The sequence below is a fragment of the Acaromyces ingoldii genome (genome assembly GCF_003144295.1).
Source record: "Acaromyces ingoldii strain MCA 4198 unplaced genomic scaffold FA10scaffold_4, whole genome shotgun sequence".
In the NCBI taxonomy this organism is placed as follows: Eukaryota; Fungi; Basidiomycota; class Exobasidiomycetes; order Exobasidiales; family Cryptobasidiaceae; genus Acaromyces; species Acaromyces ingoldii.
The window spans coordinates 570,713-587,359 of record NW_020290250.1 but is presented as its reverse complement, the minus strand read 5'-3'; the positions used below and the strand labels follow the sequence as shown (position 1 = coordinate 587,359).

Here is a 16,647-nt window from a genome sequence, read left to right as displayed (position 1 = left end):
TTCGACGCGTTTTAAACTTTTGAGTGACTAGGAAGGGTCAGGAACGTAAGGTTCGGTCGTGTCCATTATCTCCGAAGTGTTGGTCTAATATCGGTTCATGTCACTCCAATATCGGATGAACCGAAAGCAGGTGGAACAAGAATAAATTATATTCAATCGGATCAGCGCCGTTGCAGAAGAACGACAAGCAAGCTGGCCAACATAGTCAGAGCACTGATGCCCCCAAAGAGGAAGAAGGGGGCGCCAGCCCTGAGATCACTCAGAAAGCCGCCCACCTCTGAGACGACGAGGATGGAGATACCACCAGTAAAGGAGTAGGCTCCTGCAATGGCTCCCGGTCTCGCCACCGCTGCCGCCTTGCCTCCATTTGATGACGATGCCGTCGCCGAAGAAAGGCGAGACTTGGCTTGTGCGCACAGGGCCAGCGACGAGACAATGGCCGAAATCTGACAGAGGCCAATGCCAGCTGCAGCCAGAAAAGCCGTCGTCGATCTCGGGTCACCGTCATTGGGGAGGCCAAAGGCGATGGCCAGGAAGCCGACAGTACCTGTGCTGCTTCCAAGCAAAAGCGAGGAAGCTGGAGAAAATGAGTCGCACAGCTGGCCGGCTGCTGGGGCAAGAAGAAGAGCCAGTAGCTGAATGACGCCAGACAGGATCGAAGCAGTGGTGAATGCCTCTCGGCACGCCTTTTTCAGCTCACTCGGCGGCAAGTCAGGCGTCGGAAGCGTGGCACATCGACCTGAGTTGTAGTAGAAGCGAGTAACGAGGAGAGGGATGAAGACGGCTGAAGTAGAGACGAGCTGTGGTTAGCCGTAGGGGGCATACATAGGGGTAGGAGGTGTCGCTCAACTTACTCGTCGCAATGGTGCACGCCCGAGCCAGGGCTCCTCCTAGATAGGCCAAGGCAAGCTGCCTGTCCTCTTTGACGAGCGCGAAGCCATGGACCATCCCTCTTGCAAGGCTGACTATCTTGCTCTTGAGTAGATTCGCCTTAGCGGCCCGTTTAGCCTGTCTCCTCTTCATCCGAAGCCTCCGAGCTTCCCTTCCCGTTGCACGGTTGATGGCTGCGATCTGAGCAGCATCCTCGTCATCCATAGCAGTCTGCTCTGCTTCGGTTATCAAAGCCTTTTGTCCCGGCCTGTCCATCTTGAGTCCGGAGGCGAGGACAAGTGCCACGACGAGGGCGAGCAGGGAGACGATCCAGTAGGCTTCTCGAGTTCCCTTGCGTACCCCCTCATCATGACCATCTGCAGGGTCCGGCTCGGTAGATCTGCGGTCGTGAAGCGATGCCAACCAGGTTGGCAGTCGCAGGAGGAAGAAGACGGCGAATAAAGCCCCCACTCCCGTCGACAGGCCAGCCATGGCTGCCAATCGACCGTGCGTCGCTTTGGCGGCGACCCTCGGTCTGTCTCCCAACAAGGCGGTTTCTTCGGTGGCTTCCTCATTCTCTGCCCTCTCCCGGTCTTCGATCACTCTCTCTTCCCTTGAGCTGGCCGAGTATGAATTCAAGATGCCTGTGACGGAGAAAATGAGCGGTGCTTGAAACAACAGGGCAGGCATGCTCTTTTCTCAGTTCTTCACTCACCCGTGAGCATGGCAGTCACTGCTGAGCCTCCGACAGCAAAGACCAGACGGGTCCAGAGTAGATCAGGCCAGGGCTTGGCCGCGAGGGTGAAGCTCGCCAGACCGATTGAGATGAAGACGTAGCCAGCCACCGCTACGGGCCTAGTCCCGACAAGATCGGCCAAGCTGCCCCAGACGAGAACGAGAATGATGCTGAGCAGCTCATCTGAGAAGACCAGAGTACCGCTGAGGGACCCCTGCCGCTTCGTCTCGCCCAGCTGCGAGATGAGAAATGGCTGGCTGCTGTTGAGGAAGACGAGAAAGAGAATTGAGCTCATCGAGTGGAGCAGAAACGAAGCGAGATTGAGAGGCGTCACGCTCGGCGCTACGCCCAAGCTGGCGTGCCATCTTGGTGGTGCTTCCGTGCTTGGTCGCATCCTCGTTCTTGTCGCCTCAGTCGCCATCGTGAGCCCACCCTTGTCCCGCACCAGCTGGAAACGAGCAGTCGTGGAGGCTGGCCGACGGCTATCTGATCAGCTTCGCTCAGCCATGGCCCGAGCGAGAGAAGCTGAGGCCCTTGGGCTTCCTGCCCCACGTGCGCTCGCCTCTCACGTGTCGAGATCCACTTTAGCTCGCTCGAGATGACCCTCACCCAAGTTCACAGCTCGCCTCGCCCCCTCGCCCTTCCGCCTTCGCAAACCAACCTTCGGAGGTGCATCGCAGTACACCACAACACGAAGCAGACTCTTCGCCAATTTCTAGAAACTTCACTTCTTTTCTTGGCTCTTGACAATGTCAGGTTGGGGCTCTTGGCTGTAAGTGCTCGCAGACGCCCACACTAAGTATTACCTTGCTGACCCCATGAGCGATGCTCCCTTTCCCCTATTCCCAACACTGCCTGTTGCACTCTTGATCATTCGAACAAAAAAGTGGTGGCGCTGACGCGGAAGCGGACGCAAAGCCCAACTTCAGGGCGGTGACGGACCGTCCTCAGGATGAGCTCTACGGCCAGCTTGAGCCGGCCGACCTGGAATGGGCGTGCGCCGGCGGCTTCGCGACCGAGACGCAGGTTTGGTACACTGTGCTCGAAGATGGTGCTCTGGCGTCGAGCCAGATTATTCACTCTTCCATCGGGTGAGCTGCTTGCGGATATCTAACTCGCTGCTCATGAGCGAAGTCATTGACTCCTAAGAATATGACAGCCTGTGGTACCCGCAGATCCAAATCACGTTCAAGTACTTCAACCCAAAGACAGGCCAGAAGGTGTGGAAGTCGACGGCTGTCACGCACTTTGTCACGCCTCCCGGCCAAGGCGTGGGACGGGACAAGTCCAAGAGCTACGACAAGCGGTCGTGCAAGGCCGACCAGTTCACCGTCCTCTTCGACGAGCACCCTGATGGATCCGAGAGCTACACCATCGATGCCAACATGGACACGGATCTGCAGTTGTCGTACACCTACACCCGCCCCGCTTCGTGCCCTGGGTGGAAGCTGGGAAGCGGACCAGAGGGCAGCAAGTCGTACTTTGGCACCAACACTGCGTCGCCCGACGGCTACGTGCTCCACAAGTTCTGGCCCCGCGTGACGACGTCTGGTCACATCATCTACAAGGGCCAGGCAATCGATGCAAAGGGTACCGGCGTCTTTATCCGAGCCATTCAGGGCATGCGACCGAACCTGGTAGCCTCGCGCTGGAACTTTGCCAACTTCCAAAGCATCGGCCACGGTGACGAGTCGCAGAAGACGGCTGCCATCATGATGGAGTTCACCACCACGAGCGATTACGGGGGTCCGCTGGGCAGCAAGAAGGACAAGGATGAGCAGGGCAATCAGGTGAACAAGCGTGAGACGATGACGGTCAACATTGGCAGTGTCATCGTCGGCGACGAGCTCGTGGCTGTCACTGGCTCGACTCGCAAGGGCAACGATGAGGGCAGCAGCTCAAGTGTCAAGCACCTCAACACCACATTCGACCCAGACACGGGTTATCAAGCGCCAGGAGGCCTGGAGTTCGCCTGGTCTGGTCCGCTCCTCGAGGGGACAGGCGGTGCGCTGAAGCCCGTCAACGGGACCAGCGACGTCGTTAATGCCAAGCTCACGGTTGACCTCGGCAAGCCCCACCCGGCGAGCGAGAGCAAGGGTCTCGTGGAAAAGGTTGATGTTCTGGGCGAGATTCCGTACATGGTCCGCAAGGTCGTCAACTACGTTGCTGGAACAAAGCCGTACGTCTACCAGAACCTCAACCCTGCCACGCTCAGCGTCCAGCTGCCGGAGTCATACAAGGGCGAGGGATCTAAGTCGTTTGAGTCAAAGGGAACCGTCTTCACCGAGGCCACCTTTATCTCGGAGCCCTGATTGTTCTCTCTTAATATTTGCTGCTCTCGACACAAATCTCCGTTACCAAATATTGACGATTACTACAACCTCTGCTCTAGTTTTGGCATGTGCGTGAGATCTTTCCCTTAAGTGTTTCAGAAGTTGTCGTGTATTCCTCACCCCATTGTGATGGACATGGATTGGGATTTCCTCGTAACCCCTGCTCGACTCAATCACAGTCCTCTCGAGACTCGTCCAAGATCCCCTTTTCGTGTCTGTCGCTCCTGCTCAGCTGTTCTCTGTTGAGCTTCTCCACCGTCGCTCTGAGCTTTGCTCTCGTGAGGTCCTGGGCTGCCTGGATCTCCACATGGGCTTCGCTATTACCATCCTGAAGTGAGGCGTCTCCAAAGCTGAGCGCGGTTCCCATATCAAGGCTGCCTGACGCAAAGGTGTCCTCTGGCGAGTTGGGTGGCTGAGGCGGGAACGTGGCCGTCTGTGGCGTTTTTTGCTTCTCTATCGTGGCGAGTTTCTCGCTTTCGTGAAAGGACTCTATTGAGGCAGCTGAAGAAGCTGTCGTCGAGAGACATTGGGCCGACTCAGAAGATCTCGAGACAGTAGAGGCGGCCAGCTCTGCATTCTCGTTGTCTGCTTCTGAGATTGCTTTGGCGTTGCTTTTAGCGCAGTCTGTCTTCGATTCCATCGTGGAAAGGTCGAGCTTCGGACGCGAGGCGCTCTCTTCCACAGGCTTGCTTGTCATCGTTAGAGCTTAAAGTTCAGGTGCGCGCGGTGCGATACCTAAGGGCGGAGGAGAAGGGGCGCAGTGAAGTGACGGGCACCGTGCGCACCAATGTGGGCGGGGTTGCGCCTATCTCGCTGTATTTTTTCGTTCTTGGGAGTGCGCTCCCCTCTTTGCACGTAGAGCCAAATTTTGATTTCGGTGACCGCCGTCCGGACTTGACAGAGGTATTTTGTATTGCTTCTTACGGTGCATCTGCAGCCAGGGCACCATCTTTGAACAGTGGAACAAGGGCACCAAGACTGTGTCGCAGTCGAGATGGCGCTTCAAGAATCCTGTGCAAGCTTTTCAATGTCCGACGCTCGCCCGTCGGTCAGACTGCCTGGTCCGGCGGACCTCGTAGGGCAGTTTGGCCGTCATCAATTTCCCCAGGCTCCTCCTCGCCGACCGGTGCGTGTCCCTACCAGTGCTTTTGCGCAGCACGTCTTCTCGTCTGCATCGTTGCCTCGCCTTCAGCCTCTTTCTCCTCATTGTCGCCGCGAAGCAGCCATGTCAAATATTGCGAGCGGCAGCAGGAGTGCGTACAGTCGGAACCTTTCACCGGGACAACTTCCTGGCTTGTCACAGTTGCATTCCAATAGGCACGACAATTACGAGTATGGTGGCTCGAGCCGCTCTATTCATGGTCGCAGTCGAGCTAGCACGGCTAGACCAGAGGGCTTTGCATGCCTACCGCCGTCCGATCACGCTCAAGATGACGCATACATTGACCTTTTCTCATCGGCGCAGTCTTCAATTGATCTCTCCCAGCTTGCGCACCGTACCAGCCCTGACGAGGCGGAAGTTGATGATCGTGCAGGAAGCAGAGCAGGGCAAATCCGCAAAGGCGCAGTCGAAAATGTAGTATTGCTGGCTGCTGAAGTCAGCGAAGACGCCAACGAGAGCACCGGAAGCCGGCCACTCAAATCGGACAATACTGACAAGATGAAAAAGCAAGACTCGTCGAAGAAATCTGACGAGATTCTTACTGCCAGTGAGCTGAACTTTGTTTCGGCAGCTTCAGACCACGAAGAAGGCTGACCCTTGCGCAAAGTCACGGGGCTTCAAAAGAAGCTGTCAATAATGGGGAGGAAGATCGAAGGGGCAGCTTCCAGACAGGACATTGAGCAAGAGGCAGCAAAGATGGAGCTGCGCTTCAACGAGGTGCTTCGGGCGCTCAAGGGTAGCGCTTGCAGCATGTCCAAGCTAGAAAGGGTAGATCACCGTTATGTCTATGATGCGCACAATGACTCGCTCTTATCATAATGTTTCCTTGCAGCAACACGCCCAGCTTCAAGCCACGGTGGGCTCCCTGGCGCCTAAGCTCGAAACTATCGTAGAACACATGCAGCGAAATCAACTCGATTTTGCTCGTCTATCGAAAGTTTTGGCAGCTAGTAGTGGCCGTGGAGCTGCTCTGCAAGACAACGCTTCGAAGACGCTGAAGGAGGTGTCGACAAAGAGCACAAAGACAAACCTCGACATCAACAAAAAGCCGACAAGTACAAACAGGTCTGCACCAGGTGCAAATATGAGCGAGAGCGGGACAACCAAAGCAAGGTCACCCAATTCGTCAAAAGCTGCAACCAAGAAGAAAAAGGTGGTTAATGAGCAACCCACCAACAAGGAGGTCATCACTGTCGAGCCTCCCTCTGACGTACAGCCGCAATCCTCAGGGGAGCATGACGTCGAAGCTTCCCAAGTCGATGTGCGCCTGTATGAAGTCCTCGGAAGCCTCGATTCATCCAACCGATCCCATTCGGCGGCTTCTCAGGCTCTTGCTCCTCCTGCCAATCAGGCTCAAGCACGAGACTTCTTTTTGCGAGGTACCATATCTAGATCCCCCGCAATAGAGCCAAGTCTTAGCCTACCAGTCTCGGATATGACGGCATCGAGCAGGGTCGGTTCGGACATACAGGACGAGGTAGGGGACGAGCCATCGCTGTTCGCCCAGGTCTCGTCCTCAAACAAGGATTGGAAGGCCACGCCGGGCTACGAAAAAGACGATGACGAAATTGAAGGTGAGGCTGTCTTTGGTAGTCAGTGGTTAACTCCATCTTGCTGACTCCGCTTCCAGTGCTTCTCCAAGCTCCGGTCAAGAACGACCGTCTGAAACGCAAAGAAAAGGAGATGCAAGAGGAGATGTTGCTCAAGCTCTCCCAGGAGGGAAGAAGGATAACGCGCTCGACTGCGCATGACGCAGAGAAGCTTGGTATGGCTGTCCTTGTCAAGCAAGAAGAGCGGGACATCGACGAGGTGATGGAGTCCATGAAAGTCAACACGACTTATGCAGGCAGGGCAAAAGGAAAGACGAAGGTCAAGAGGGAGTACCACGAAGTGGAAGCAAAGCTCAATCCTACAGCCAAGCGCAAGCGATCCAAAGTGAGTGAGGATCTGGCAGTCTTCCCTTCAGCACAAGTCGGCTGAGAAAGACCTCTTGGCCTCTGTCTCAGAAGAAGTCGAGGCGGTCCTAGTTGCATGGAAGAACAGAGTGGGAGATGGCTTTACCAAGGAGCATGCAAAAGCAATCCTACGGTCATACCGACCTATCATGACCTCTAATCTTACATTCAGTCACAAGCACACCAGTACTAGTACACATCACAGTCCCATACTCCTAAAGATCCCTAGCCAGCCCCTCGAGCCCCACGTAACCCATTGTTTTGTGCTCTTCAGAGCTTCTTCCATCGTTTGACCTTCTCCGATTGTCGGTCCTGAGAGAGGTAGCCTTAGATAAGCTAGTCGTCTAAGTATCTCTGTCGATCCTTTCAGTGTCTCTTCCCCTCCTTCCTCCACGTCGTCCACCGTCGAAGCACGATTGGGTGCGAGCATATGCAGCTCGGCGAGAAGGAATGACTGAGCAAGCCGGAGCCTCGTCGTGTACCAGTCCATCGAGTAGTCGCCCTTCCATGCAGCCAGTCTGAGTGCCTCGTCTGCAATCCTCCCTGAGCGCTGGAACAACGTCGATGGATTTGGCACTCGGCCCGAGATGAGCAGCGAGGCAAGGGCATCGGGCAGGCCTGCTCGCACGTCGAAGCTCCGACGAAGACGCGATTCGACGAGCGAGACAGCACGTCGGTATGCCGTTTCGTCGTCGTCGTTCAGCTGAGCATCGTTGCCGCTGCTGCTCTTCAGCGATGGAGACTCAGCCATAGATGCGAGCGAGGCTGCGTCGTGCGCCTCCAGCAGCCTGCGCATTGCCGACGTCTCTGCGCCCGGCGGCCCCGGGAACAGGCTTTCGACTCCCTCTCCTCCCCCACCGTTGCCCCCAAGAGAAGAGGCACGGATCGCATCGATCGTGAAGCCGTATCGCGGAACGTGCGCCAATGCGCCGTTTGCGACAGCTCTCGCCGAGGCCGCCGCCGCCGCCGCTGTCGCCATTTTTCCGTCCGAGGTGGCTTAGTGGTTCGGACGAAAATCCGACGGACAAGCGGCCTTTTTTTTCCTTTATCGCTTTCGTTTTAGCTTGCAGCTGCAGGTTCGCTAGTTCGCACGAGCGCCAAAGTAGGAAGAATGTCGCTCCCCACTTTATTACTATAATATACTGGAATTGCTAGTGATAGTAAGTGTATCCTTCAATCGATACGTCTGCCTTATGCAATTCCGGTGCGACTACGGAGTTCATGTAGGTACGCAAGATGGACCGTGCTGAGAAGACAACGTGACCCTACCTATGCCTAGCCTGCCCTCTCTGCTGCCAGTATTGTCAAGTCTCACCTCGACCGGGACAACGTACTTTGTTTGCCCGCCCTGTCAATACTGATGGGAGAGCGATGTCGGCTGCGCTCTGTTCACATGCGTCAGCGTGGGGGGAAATAAGAGCAACTCACGTTCCGAAGTTACTAGCTTGTGAACATAGATACCGGGAAGCCCTCAAGAAGTACGGGCGTTTTCGCGTTTGTCAGCTGGTCACTGGACCTGTCCGTTCCAAGACAAGGACCACAAGCAGCTGGCGCAGCATACGTACTAGTTACTCCGCCGTCTGCACGCAAGGACATGCCTTTAGGAAGGGGCAAGGGCGGACATATCGGGAGGGTCAAGCCGACGAGGCCTATCTCGATCAACCTTAGCGCTTGCCCTCTGAGGCTAGCGCCAAGAGAGACGGTCCGGCCCGTCAGGTGAAATTAAAGAGTCTGCCTGTCTTCGCCAGTCGTCGGTTTCCGCTCGACCTCGAATATTACTCGGCAGGTGAAAGGCCGATGTCGACAGCGCACGTGTCCAATATCATTGAGGGACGGGAGTGGTCCCAGGAAACTTGGTTTATTGTTCGCAGACGCAGATAGGCGAGATGGTGTCAGATTTCAGTCTGTCAGATAATTTTTTGATCGGATAGCAAGCAAGATTTTTTTCATGGACGAATGAGAAAAGGCTGAAGTGACACGACATGAAGCCATCGGTACCCAAAAACAGAAGTAGTGAAGGACCAAAGTGGCGCTCGGAGCCTTCTTGCATGCAATTCAAGCCAAAGCCAGAACAAAGGGAGAACAGACAGAAGCCATAAATGAGGAGAGACAAAAATAAAACAAAAAATCCAAGACAAGGTTAGAGGATTGGGACAGGACAAGGCGTTTTTTTTTTTTGTTTTTTGAATTTGAAACAAGAATTGTCTCCGTCACCTCCGACCACCCCGAATCAGTAGTGTAGTAGTAGCAACTGAAGCGTAGGGAACCGAATACGTTCACCGCTCTAGCGTAGCCCTGGCCTTTAGACTAAACCGACCCTGTGGTTTTGCTTGCCGCTGTTTCCCCCCCACCTTCATCGTCAGACGGCAACACGGCGTTGTGCTCTCAGCGCTGCTCCCGGCCTGGACACAAAGCCAGCGACGTCACAGCAGCCAAGCGCCGAGTCTTTAACCCGAATCCCCCCCTGCCGACCGCGAGAAGGCGACAAGCTGGCAAGGAAGACAGAGTAAGGAGGGCTCTCGGGACTTGCTCTGAGAACCGGCTCTGTTCGCTGCACTCAACAAGAGACGCGGTAGACGGACAAGGGGCCCAACAGCTTTAGACCCAGCGAGAGGCTGGTCCCATCGCAACGCACAAATTAGCGACCAATCGTGGAGACGTTTTCAGGACTCGTTCCTGCACAATCACCGAGCTTGCAGTCGTCGACGTGCGACTCCATCACCTGTACCCGCCGTGGGGCAACCGAGGGGCAGCCGGCAACGACAGGTTTTCCCAGTCGCAACAGCGTCTCTTACCCCTCTTTTCGGTCAGCGCAGGCCGACGAGTGGCCCGGAAGAGAATAAATGTGAGTACAGTCTGATTCGGAATTGGGAAGCCGACTGAGGACGCTGACCCCGATGAATGCACAGCCCATCGCTATCACTACAGCACGCCATCGGCAGCTAAGGGATCTACACGAGACAAGTCAGCATCTTAAATGGTCGCCAAATCGAACGTCGCCAGACAAAGAAGCAAGTAGTTGGCAGTCGTAGTGGGTGGACAGTGACCGGAGCGACGGGCACGATTATCATTGGGGTGAGGAAGGGGTAGAAGCTTCTATCTTCTCCTTCATTAGGCACACCAGTCTCCTTTCGTTAGCGAAGGGTCCGCTGAGGCTGGCACAGGTGCCCCGCGCCGCTGTGTACATATATCGATCATGTCGTCTGGCCTCTTGCAGTCGAGCGCCGACGCAGAGGGGAGCAGCAGTCCCTCGCTAGGCCAACCGGAGTACAAAGGCGAGGAGCTGTCGCCTGTGCCATCGTCGGGCACACCACAGCCGGGAGACAAGGGCGGTGTCGATGCAACGACGCCGCGGTCGTCGTCATCCTTGTCCCAGCGCGGCGAGGCACCTTCGAGGACGAAGTCGATTCTTCGCTTCGGCAGAAATTTGCGGACTACCAAAAAGAAGCAGGGACAGGAGCAGGAGCAGAAACAGGTTGCAGAGGCAGAGAGGAGCAGAGGACAAGGGCTAGAACCTACAAGGGCGAGATCGAGATCGACGCAGAGGAGCATTGACTCGCAGCGATCCAAGTCCTCGGCCGAGCATGCTCGATCGACGGCAGGCGCAGCCTTTTACAGAGACTCGCTCCTTGCGGCCCCTTATCCACGTGCATCGACGTCCAGCTCCAAGGGAGACTCGAGCAGCGATCCGGACGGAGGAACGGGTGTGGGGGCTATTAGTGGCGAGCGTGCCTCTTCGGAGCTCGACAGCGTCGCATGGCGGAGTAGCCAGAGCCTGCCGAGGGAGTCGTCGATCGAGGAGGAGGAATGGGAGCCGAGCGAGACTCTCGGGCCAGCGAAAGCACCCAGGCGGCTCATGGGCAGCCTGGGAAGGAGGCAACAGGCGAAACAGGCCATGGCTGCCTATCACGCGCCAGATGAAAAGCCAGACACCGACACCCTCAGAACGCCCCGGAGTGCGGCGAGTGCCGCGCAAAGGAGAGCGGACGTGCCTGTGTCCGCTCCCACGTGTAACGGCGCAACACCTGTTGCATCGAGACCTACCTCCTCTTCAACCCCCTCTCTTTCCGCTTCGACTGAGACAGCTGCGGCGTCGACGTTGAGCTCAAGAAGAACACCGAAAGCGCGTGCTGGCCTGGGCATCCTGGTTGCGTCTCCCGACGACGACAGCATCCTGCCTGGACCACTCACGACGTCTACTCTGGCCTCTTCAACGCCCGCTTCACCCCTGTCAGAGTCTTCACGGCACTTTGCTTCGAGAACGAGTCGACTTCACAAGGGTAGCTCACCCCAGCGGCCTCAAGTTCAACCTCCTGCAGCGCCTTTGCCTCCTCTGCCACCGACAGTAGCACCGTCTGGTAGCGGTAGAAAGTCGCTTCCGTCTTTCAAGGCTAGCGAACAGCAGAAAACGTCACTCGAGCGCCCAGAAGAGCTTCAAGACTTGCGCACCACGACCAACGGCAGCAGCACCACATCGGCGTCGTCTTCGTCAGGCGGGCCGGGCTCTCGAATCGCGTCTCGATTCATGTCAAAGCTCAAGGGCACCCACCTCGACGACGAGATTGTCCCTGTACCAAAAGAGACGTTGCCTCCCACTCGCAATGTCGTTGGTGTTGGCTCCTTTGTCAACCCATTTATTCCGCCGTTGCCTTCAACTGCATCTCCGCAGCCCTTTGGCGACATGCGCCCTCGTGTGCCTCCCTTGCCTGGTGATCCAGTGTTGAAGGTGGCTAGAAAGACACGATCGCAAAGCAATCTCAAGGTATCGCGGTCCAACTCCATCGCTCAGCCTATCGAAAGCGGTCCACTGTCTGCGTCTTCTTCTGCCAGCCGCAGTCAGACCGATCCACCAACATCGGCGCCACTAACGAGCCCTATGCAGGTATCGAGCGAAGACTCGTCTCTGCAGAAGAAGCAGCCACGGAGATCCACGCGAAGGCCAAGAACGAGTGGAGGAGACATCGGCCAGAGCCCAGGGCCTTCGCTTCCATCTACGAGTGCATTCGGTTCTGCGAGCTGGTTCCAGCGCAAAATCAGCGGCCCTTCAGCCAAAGAACCCACCTCATCTCCTCCAAATACGTCCTCCTCTGCTTGGGCCAACACGATGAAGAGCCGACTGGAGATGTTTGATTCCTCGCCCGAGGATGAAAAGAAAGGTCCTTCGTTCCCCTTGCCTCCTACTTCGTTCCCCGTCGGCTCGCAGCGTGATGTTCCAGCACCTCTATCGCAGCATATCGGGCAAATTGAGCGCACCAATGGCGATGGCGCTGGCGATGACACTGGTGTACCCAGGCGGATGAAGCTTGCGGACAGAGGCAGGAGCAGCTCGGTTAATTCGCTCGATGACTTTGGCCAGGCGTTCAAGAGCAAGCGAGGTCCCGCTGCCGGCTCGCATTTGGGCAATCGGAAAAAGGGCTCGACACCCTCCAGACCGTCTTCGTCACAAGGCATCGAAGCGGGGCAAGGGTCCAAGCTCGACAGCCAAGGTGGTGCCGCCAGTCTGTTTGGCGGCGGCAGTGGAGGAGGAGGCGGAGGAACCTCCAGCGCGGGTGGGACTCCGAGGCAGAGGGCATCGTCTCTCCTTCCTTCGATGCCCTGGAGGAGCCGCACAAATTCAAATGCAGGCACCGATCAGGAAAGTGACCGACGAGTGTCGACTTCTTCTCAGCAGCAGCAGCAGCAGCAGCAGCAGCAGCAGCCTCAGCCAGTGACCAAGAGGGCCAGCGTGACGACTTCTACTGCCCCTGCGAGCGCAAGGCAATCGACCGAGGTTGAGTTCAACTACGATCCCGAGGCCTTTCTCGAGCACGTCCTCATCACGACTCCCAACACGGAACTTGCGTCGAAGCTGGCTTCATCTTCGAGCGAGATGCACAAAGAGGCCCTGCGGCTCTTTATGCAGCGCTTCTACTTCTCTGGGTATGCATTTGACATTGCCCTGCGCAAACTCCTCATGTCTTTGTGCTTGCCCAAGGAGACGCAGCAGATCGATCGGGTCATGGAGGCGTTTGCAAGGCGGTACAACGAGTGCAACGAGCGGCTCTTTGTCAATGACGACCAGCCCTACATCCTCGCTTTCTCGCTCATGATGCTTCATACCGACACGTTCAACCGCAATGCCAAAACGAAGATGTCAAAGGCTGATTACATCCGCAACACGGCCACGAGCGGCGTCGCCACTGAGGTGCTCGAGGTGAGCCGCTCACTTGTATCACTTCCTTGCTCGCGCATCTGCTGACAATTTTCATTATAGTACCTCTACGACAATCTCACCTTCACGCAGTTCATCTACGTCGAGGAAGAGGACGAGAAGCAACGACGGGCGTCGGATGCTAACGACGCAGGTGGATCCACCAAGCTCTTCTCTGCGCTCTCGTCCTCGTCTGCCTTGACAAACAAGACTCGCATCGATCCGTACTATATCATTTCAAATCAGGGAGATCTCGAAAAATTCCGACCTGCCTCGATCCTTCAGCTCATCCCAGAGGACTCGCCCTTTTCTCCAAAGGGTACTGCGAGCAGGTTCGACATTGAGGCGCTGAACCGATCGTTTGTGTGTGCGCCGTCAATTGAGATCATCACTGCCAGAAGAGCGCCGCCGGCAGGTTTGGCCTGGGGCGGTGAAAGCTACGCACACGCCGTCATGACCACCTCGCTGGTCGCTGAGGAGGACCCCGACTCGGTCGTGACGCTGCGAGTCACGAAGGTGGGCTGCATCAGCCGCAAGGACGACATCGTTGACAACAAGAAAAAATCTCAGTCGAGAAAGTGGAAGACATGGGGACTGATGCTGTCCTCGTCTCAGCTTCTATTCTTCAGAGATCTTGTTTGGACCAGTGCGCTGGACCAGCAGATTCAGGAGCAGACAAAGGATGGCAAAGGCGACAAAGAAGGCGGGGTCCTTATCACGCCTCGTATTACCTACTTTAGGCCAGACGATGTCCTCGGTCTGTCAGACGCGATTGCGGTGCGCGACTCTTCGTACGACAAGTACAACCACGTCTTCCGCCTCATTGCCAAGCAGGGTAATCAAATCTGCCAGTACTTGGTTCAGACGCCAAGCGAGAAGGACATGAACGACTGGATCCACAAGATTAATTTCTGCGCCACATTTCGATCCCTCGGCATCACGATTCGTGGGCTTGATCCACCAGCGACATCCACCTCTTCGCCGGACTTTGGCGCTGATCCGTCCATCACCTCATCTTCATCAACGTCGACGAGCATCGACTCGAGGAGGGTCAGCGATGCTACGATGCCGGGACCAGGCACGCCAAAAGTGGGCATGACAAATTCGCCTTCGCACGACAGCGGGCTCAGCCGGTTCCTGCCACCTTCACCCAGCCCTTCGTCGCCAGGCGAAGGTGGCATGATACCCTTGGTCGGTATCATGCGTCGCAGGCTCAATGCCAGAAGACGAGAGATGTTTCCCAAGATCGACACGGTGACGAAGAGTCTGGAGAAGCATGAAAAACAGCTTGACGACAAGCTTCGCCTCGCGAGACATCTTGCCATCACGACGCCGTTCCAGAAAGTGACGCGCGAGCGGATCGAATTGGTCGCTGTCCCTCTGGCCGACGAGATCAGGGCCTTGCGCATCGAGGTGGCACGCTTTAGAAGCAGGAGGGAGATGCTTATGCTCGAGCTTGAGGCGGGTGATAAGGCGGCAAGAGCCACTGCGCCTGCGGCTTCCTTCATGCAGAGCGGATGGACAAAGGCGGAAGCACCGATGGTAGAGACTTCGCTCCCACCGCCGATGCTCTCGACACAAGCTCAGACACCGTCCCAACCGTTGGTCCGGCGCGACAGTCGCGGGCGTGGGGCGTCTCAGACCTTAGCAATGCGATCCAATGCCACGAGACGACCAGATATGGTAGCAGCGGCGGAAAATGGCATATCAACGATGGCTGGTTCGGCGCCCATCTCGCGCTCATCGTCTTCTCCCGGTAAATCTCCGGCATTGGGCGGCGCTAAACCATCGGAGAGTGGTCCGCCATCGAGACGCTCGTCGAATGTGAATCTCTCAACGGACGTTGTTCCACGAGACGGCAAATACCTCAGAATCGATTTTCACGAAGAGGAAGAGGAACTGAGCAGCGGTGCCGACGGGTCAGGCTCCAATAGCGATCGAAAGGTGTCGACGAGCTCTTGGTCTTCTAATTCTGCTTCCATTTCAGAGTCGGGCGCAGGGATCGTGGGCGGAGTCGGCCCGTTCCCATTGACTCCGACGACGCCCTCTGCCATATCGCCTTCTGTGGGGACGTCAGATGCGAAGAGATTCATGCAGCGCCAGCACCCAGAGGCGCAGGAGCGAGACGATGTCGTCGATTGGAATCAGACGAAGATGGCTTCTACGCACAACAAGCGCATCTCCCTGGCTATGTTGCCCAGCTCCAACGAGCTGCACCAGCAACTCCAGGAACGCATTGGCCAGCATCAGCATCAACATCAAGAGCGCAGTGCCGGAGAGGCAAAATGAGGCTCCTGTACCATGTAGCAGAGCCGACAAGGCACAGTGGTATGATAAATCGTAGAGGGGTTTCCTTATTCTTCATGTCTTGAACAGCGATGATGATGATGATGACGATGATGAAGATGAAATTTAGCTTAAAGGTCATGAGGCTTGTGGGGCAAAGCTGAAGAGCACTACTTCTTGGCTTTTTCAATGAAAGCCAAAGCGTCCGAAGCTGAATCAACTGGCTTGACCTGGATACTCGAGTAGGCCAGCTTTCCCTGATCGTCGATGACAAAGTGACTGGAGGTGGCATTCTCTCTTGTCAGTTCCCTCTTTCGATCACATGTTCCGTACTTCATTCTGGAGAATTCACCTCCGGACAGTCTTTGCATCGGACCCAGTCAAGGCCTTGATGAGCTCTCGCTTGGGGTCCGAGAGCAGGTCGTACGGAAGCGACTTTTTGTCCTTCCATGAAGCCAGGCTCTTGGGCGAATCGTTGGAGAGGCCGTACACGGTGTGACTGGAAAAGGAGGCGTGTGCATCGCGGTAAGCGCAGGCCTGCGTCGTACAACCGGGCGTGTTGGCTTTCGGGTAGCTACAATGTGTGAGCAGCAGGATTTCGGCGAAGCGTCAGCGTCAATGCTATCATGAGACTGGGTGACGGTGAGAAGATGAGGTAGGGGACAGCTTACGTGAAGAGGACGGCAGACTTGAGCGAGGCAGCATCGATCGAGGCACCTGATTGCGTCTGGAGCTTCACGGCCGGAAGCTTTTCGCCGACTTGGAGCGGCCCTCCCTTCTTTGCCGCTTTCGATGCGCTTGCATTTTCAATGCTAGAGTCACCTCCAGCGGAGGCAGCAGTAGCAGCAGGCGTCTTCTTCTTAGATGAGGTCGGCGCGGCCGACTCTTCGGCGGACCGCTTCTTCGAGGCGCTGGTGGGAGCCTTGGTCGCCGATGCAGCAGTCGAGGAAGGAGCGATAGCAGCGGGAGCAGTTGTAGGACCACGCGCAGCGATGCGGGAGGAAGCGCGGCGGGTCTCCGAGTTTTCGGCGGAAGAGGAAGCTGCCATGTTGAGGAAGTTGCGTCGCTGGTATTGTTCCCCCAGGAAGAAACGACGCGACGCGGAGATTTCGAAG

The 16,647-nt window shown here is 56.4% G+C and overlaps 8 protein-coding genes across 8 annotated transcripts; 4 read left to right on the top strand and 4 right to left on the bottom strand.

Annotated features, from left to right (window-relative positions):
* Positions 1-197: 197 nt before the first annotated feature.
* Positions 198-1,970, bottom strand: FA10DRAFT_217752 (MFS general substrate transporter; the record flags this gene model as incomplete). Its single annotated transcript, XM_025518516.1, has 3 exons — positions 198-784; positions 855-1,514; positions 1,586-1,970. Coding segments are annotated over 3 exons (1,632 nt in total), but the record flags the coding sequence as incomplete, so codon positions are not given.
* A 289-nt stretch (positions 1,971-2,259) lies between these two features.
* Positions 2,260-4,128, top strand: FA10DRAFT_267720 (oxidative stress survival, Svf1-like protein). Its single transcript, XM_025522030.1, has 3 exons — positions 2,260-2,378; positions 2,494-2,697; positions 2,766-4,128. Exons 1-3 carry the CDS (start codon positions 2,356-2,358, stop codon positions 3,916-3,918), a joined length of 1,380 nt encoding a protein of 459 aa, XP_025376319.1. The 5' UTR covers positions 2,260-2,355; the 3' UTR covers positions 3,919-4,128.
* On the bottom strand, positions 4,109-4,636 carry FA10DRAFT_287012 (hypothetical protein; the record flags this gene model as incomplete). Its single annotated transcript, XM_025524116.1, has 1 exon — positions 4,109-4,636. One exon carries the CDS (start codon positions 4,634-4,636, stop codon positions 4,109-4,111), a length of 528 nt encoding a protein of 175 aa, XP_025376318.1.
* A 528-nt stretch (positions 4,637-5,164) lies between these two features.
* Positions 5,165-7,081, top strand: FA10DRAFT_287011 (hypothetical protein; the record flags this gene model as incomplete). The annotated part of the gene is made up of 4 exons (XM_025524115.1): positions 5,165-5,648; positions 5,709-5,869; positions 5,934-6,675; positions 6,732-7,081. 4 exons carry the CDS (start codon positions 5,165-5,167, stop codon positions 7,079-7,081), a joined length of 1,737 nt encoding a protein of 578 aa, XP_025376317.1.
* Positions 7,082-7,210: 129 nt separating this feature from the next.
* FA10DRAFT_267719 (hypothetical protein) lies at positions 7,211-8,074 on the bottom strand. The gene has a single exon (XM_025522029.1). It carries the CDS (start codon positions 8,033-8,035, stop codon positions 7,256-7,258), a length of 780 nt encoding a protein of 259 aa, XP_025376316.1. The 5' UTR covers positions 8,036-8,074; the 3' UTR covers positions 7,211-7,255.
* A 279-nt stretch (positions 8,075-8,353) lies between these two features.
* Positions 8,354-8,993, top strand: FA10DRAFT_267718 (hypothetical protein). Its single transcript, XM_025522028.1, has one exon. The coding sequence runs from the start codon at positions 8,428-8,430 to the stop codon at positions 8,722-8,724; it is 297 nt and encodes a 98-aa protein (XP_025376315.1). The 5' UTR covers positions 8,354-8,427; the 3' UTR covers positions 8,725-8,993.
* A 1,259-nt stretch (positions 8,994-10,252) lies between these two features.
* FA10DRAFT_294947 (hypothetical protein) lies at positions 10,253-15,721 on the top strand (the record flags this gene model as incomplete). Its single annotated transcript, XM_025524455.1, has 2 exons — positions 10,253-13,249; positions 13,310-15,721. The coding sequence occupies 2 exons, from the start codon at positions 10,253-10,255 to the stop codon at positions 15,533-15,535; spliced, it is 5,223 nt and encodes a 1,740-aa protein (XP_025376314.1). The 3' UTR covers positions 15,536-15,721.
* On the bottom strand, positions 15,582-16,628 carry FA10DRAFT_280228 (AhpC-TSA-domain-containing protein). The gene is made up of 3 exons (XM_025523600.1): positions 16,204-16,628; positions 15,885-16,106; positions 15,582-15,811 (listed from the first exon to the last, which is right to left on the bottom strand). Exons 1-3 carry the CDS (start codon positions 16,578-16,580, stop codon positions 15,703-15,705), a joined length of 708 nt encoding a protein of 235 aa, XP_025376313.1. The 5' UTR covers positions 16,581-16,628; the 3' UTR covers positions 15,582-15,702.
* Between the last annotated feature and the right edge of the window lie 19 nt (positions 16,629-16,647).

Coding starts and splice junctions, on each gene's coding strand:
- FA10DRAFT_267720 (XM_025522030.1), top strand. CDS start 2,356: ATGTCAGGTTGGGGCTCTTGGCT. Junction 2,379..2,493: donor TCAGGTTGGGGCTCTTGGCT/GTAAGTGCTCGC, acceptor CGAACAAAAAAG/TGGTGGCGCTGACGCGGAAG. Junction 2,698..2,765: donor ATTATTCACTCTTCCATCGG/GTGAGCTGCTTG, acceptor AGAATATGACAG/CCTGTGGTACCCGCAGATCC.
- FA10DRAFT_267719 (XM_025522029.1), bottom strand. CDS start 8,035: ATGGCGACAGCGGCGGCGGCGGCGGCCTCGGCGAGAGCTGTCGCAAAC.
- FA10DRAFT_267718 (XM_025522028.1), top strand. CDS start 8,428: ATGTCGGCTGCGCTCTGTTCACATGCGTCAGCGTGGGGGGAAATAAGA.
- FA10DRAFT_280228 (XM_025523600.1), bottom strand. CDS start 16,580: ATGGCAGCTTCCTCTTCCGCCGAAAACTCGGAGACCCGCCGCGCTTCC. Junction 16,107..16,203: donor AAGTCTGCCGTCCTCTTCAC/GTAAGCTGTCCC, acceptor CACACATTGTAG/CTACCCGAAAGCCAACACGC. Junction 15,812..15,884: donor GATGCAAAGACTGTCCGGAG/GTGAATTCTCCA, acceptor TGCCACCTCCAG/TCACTTTGTCATCGACGATC.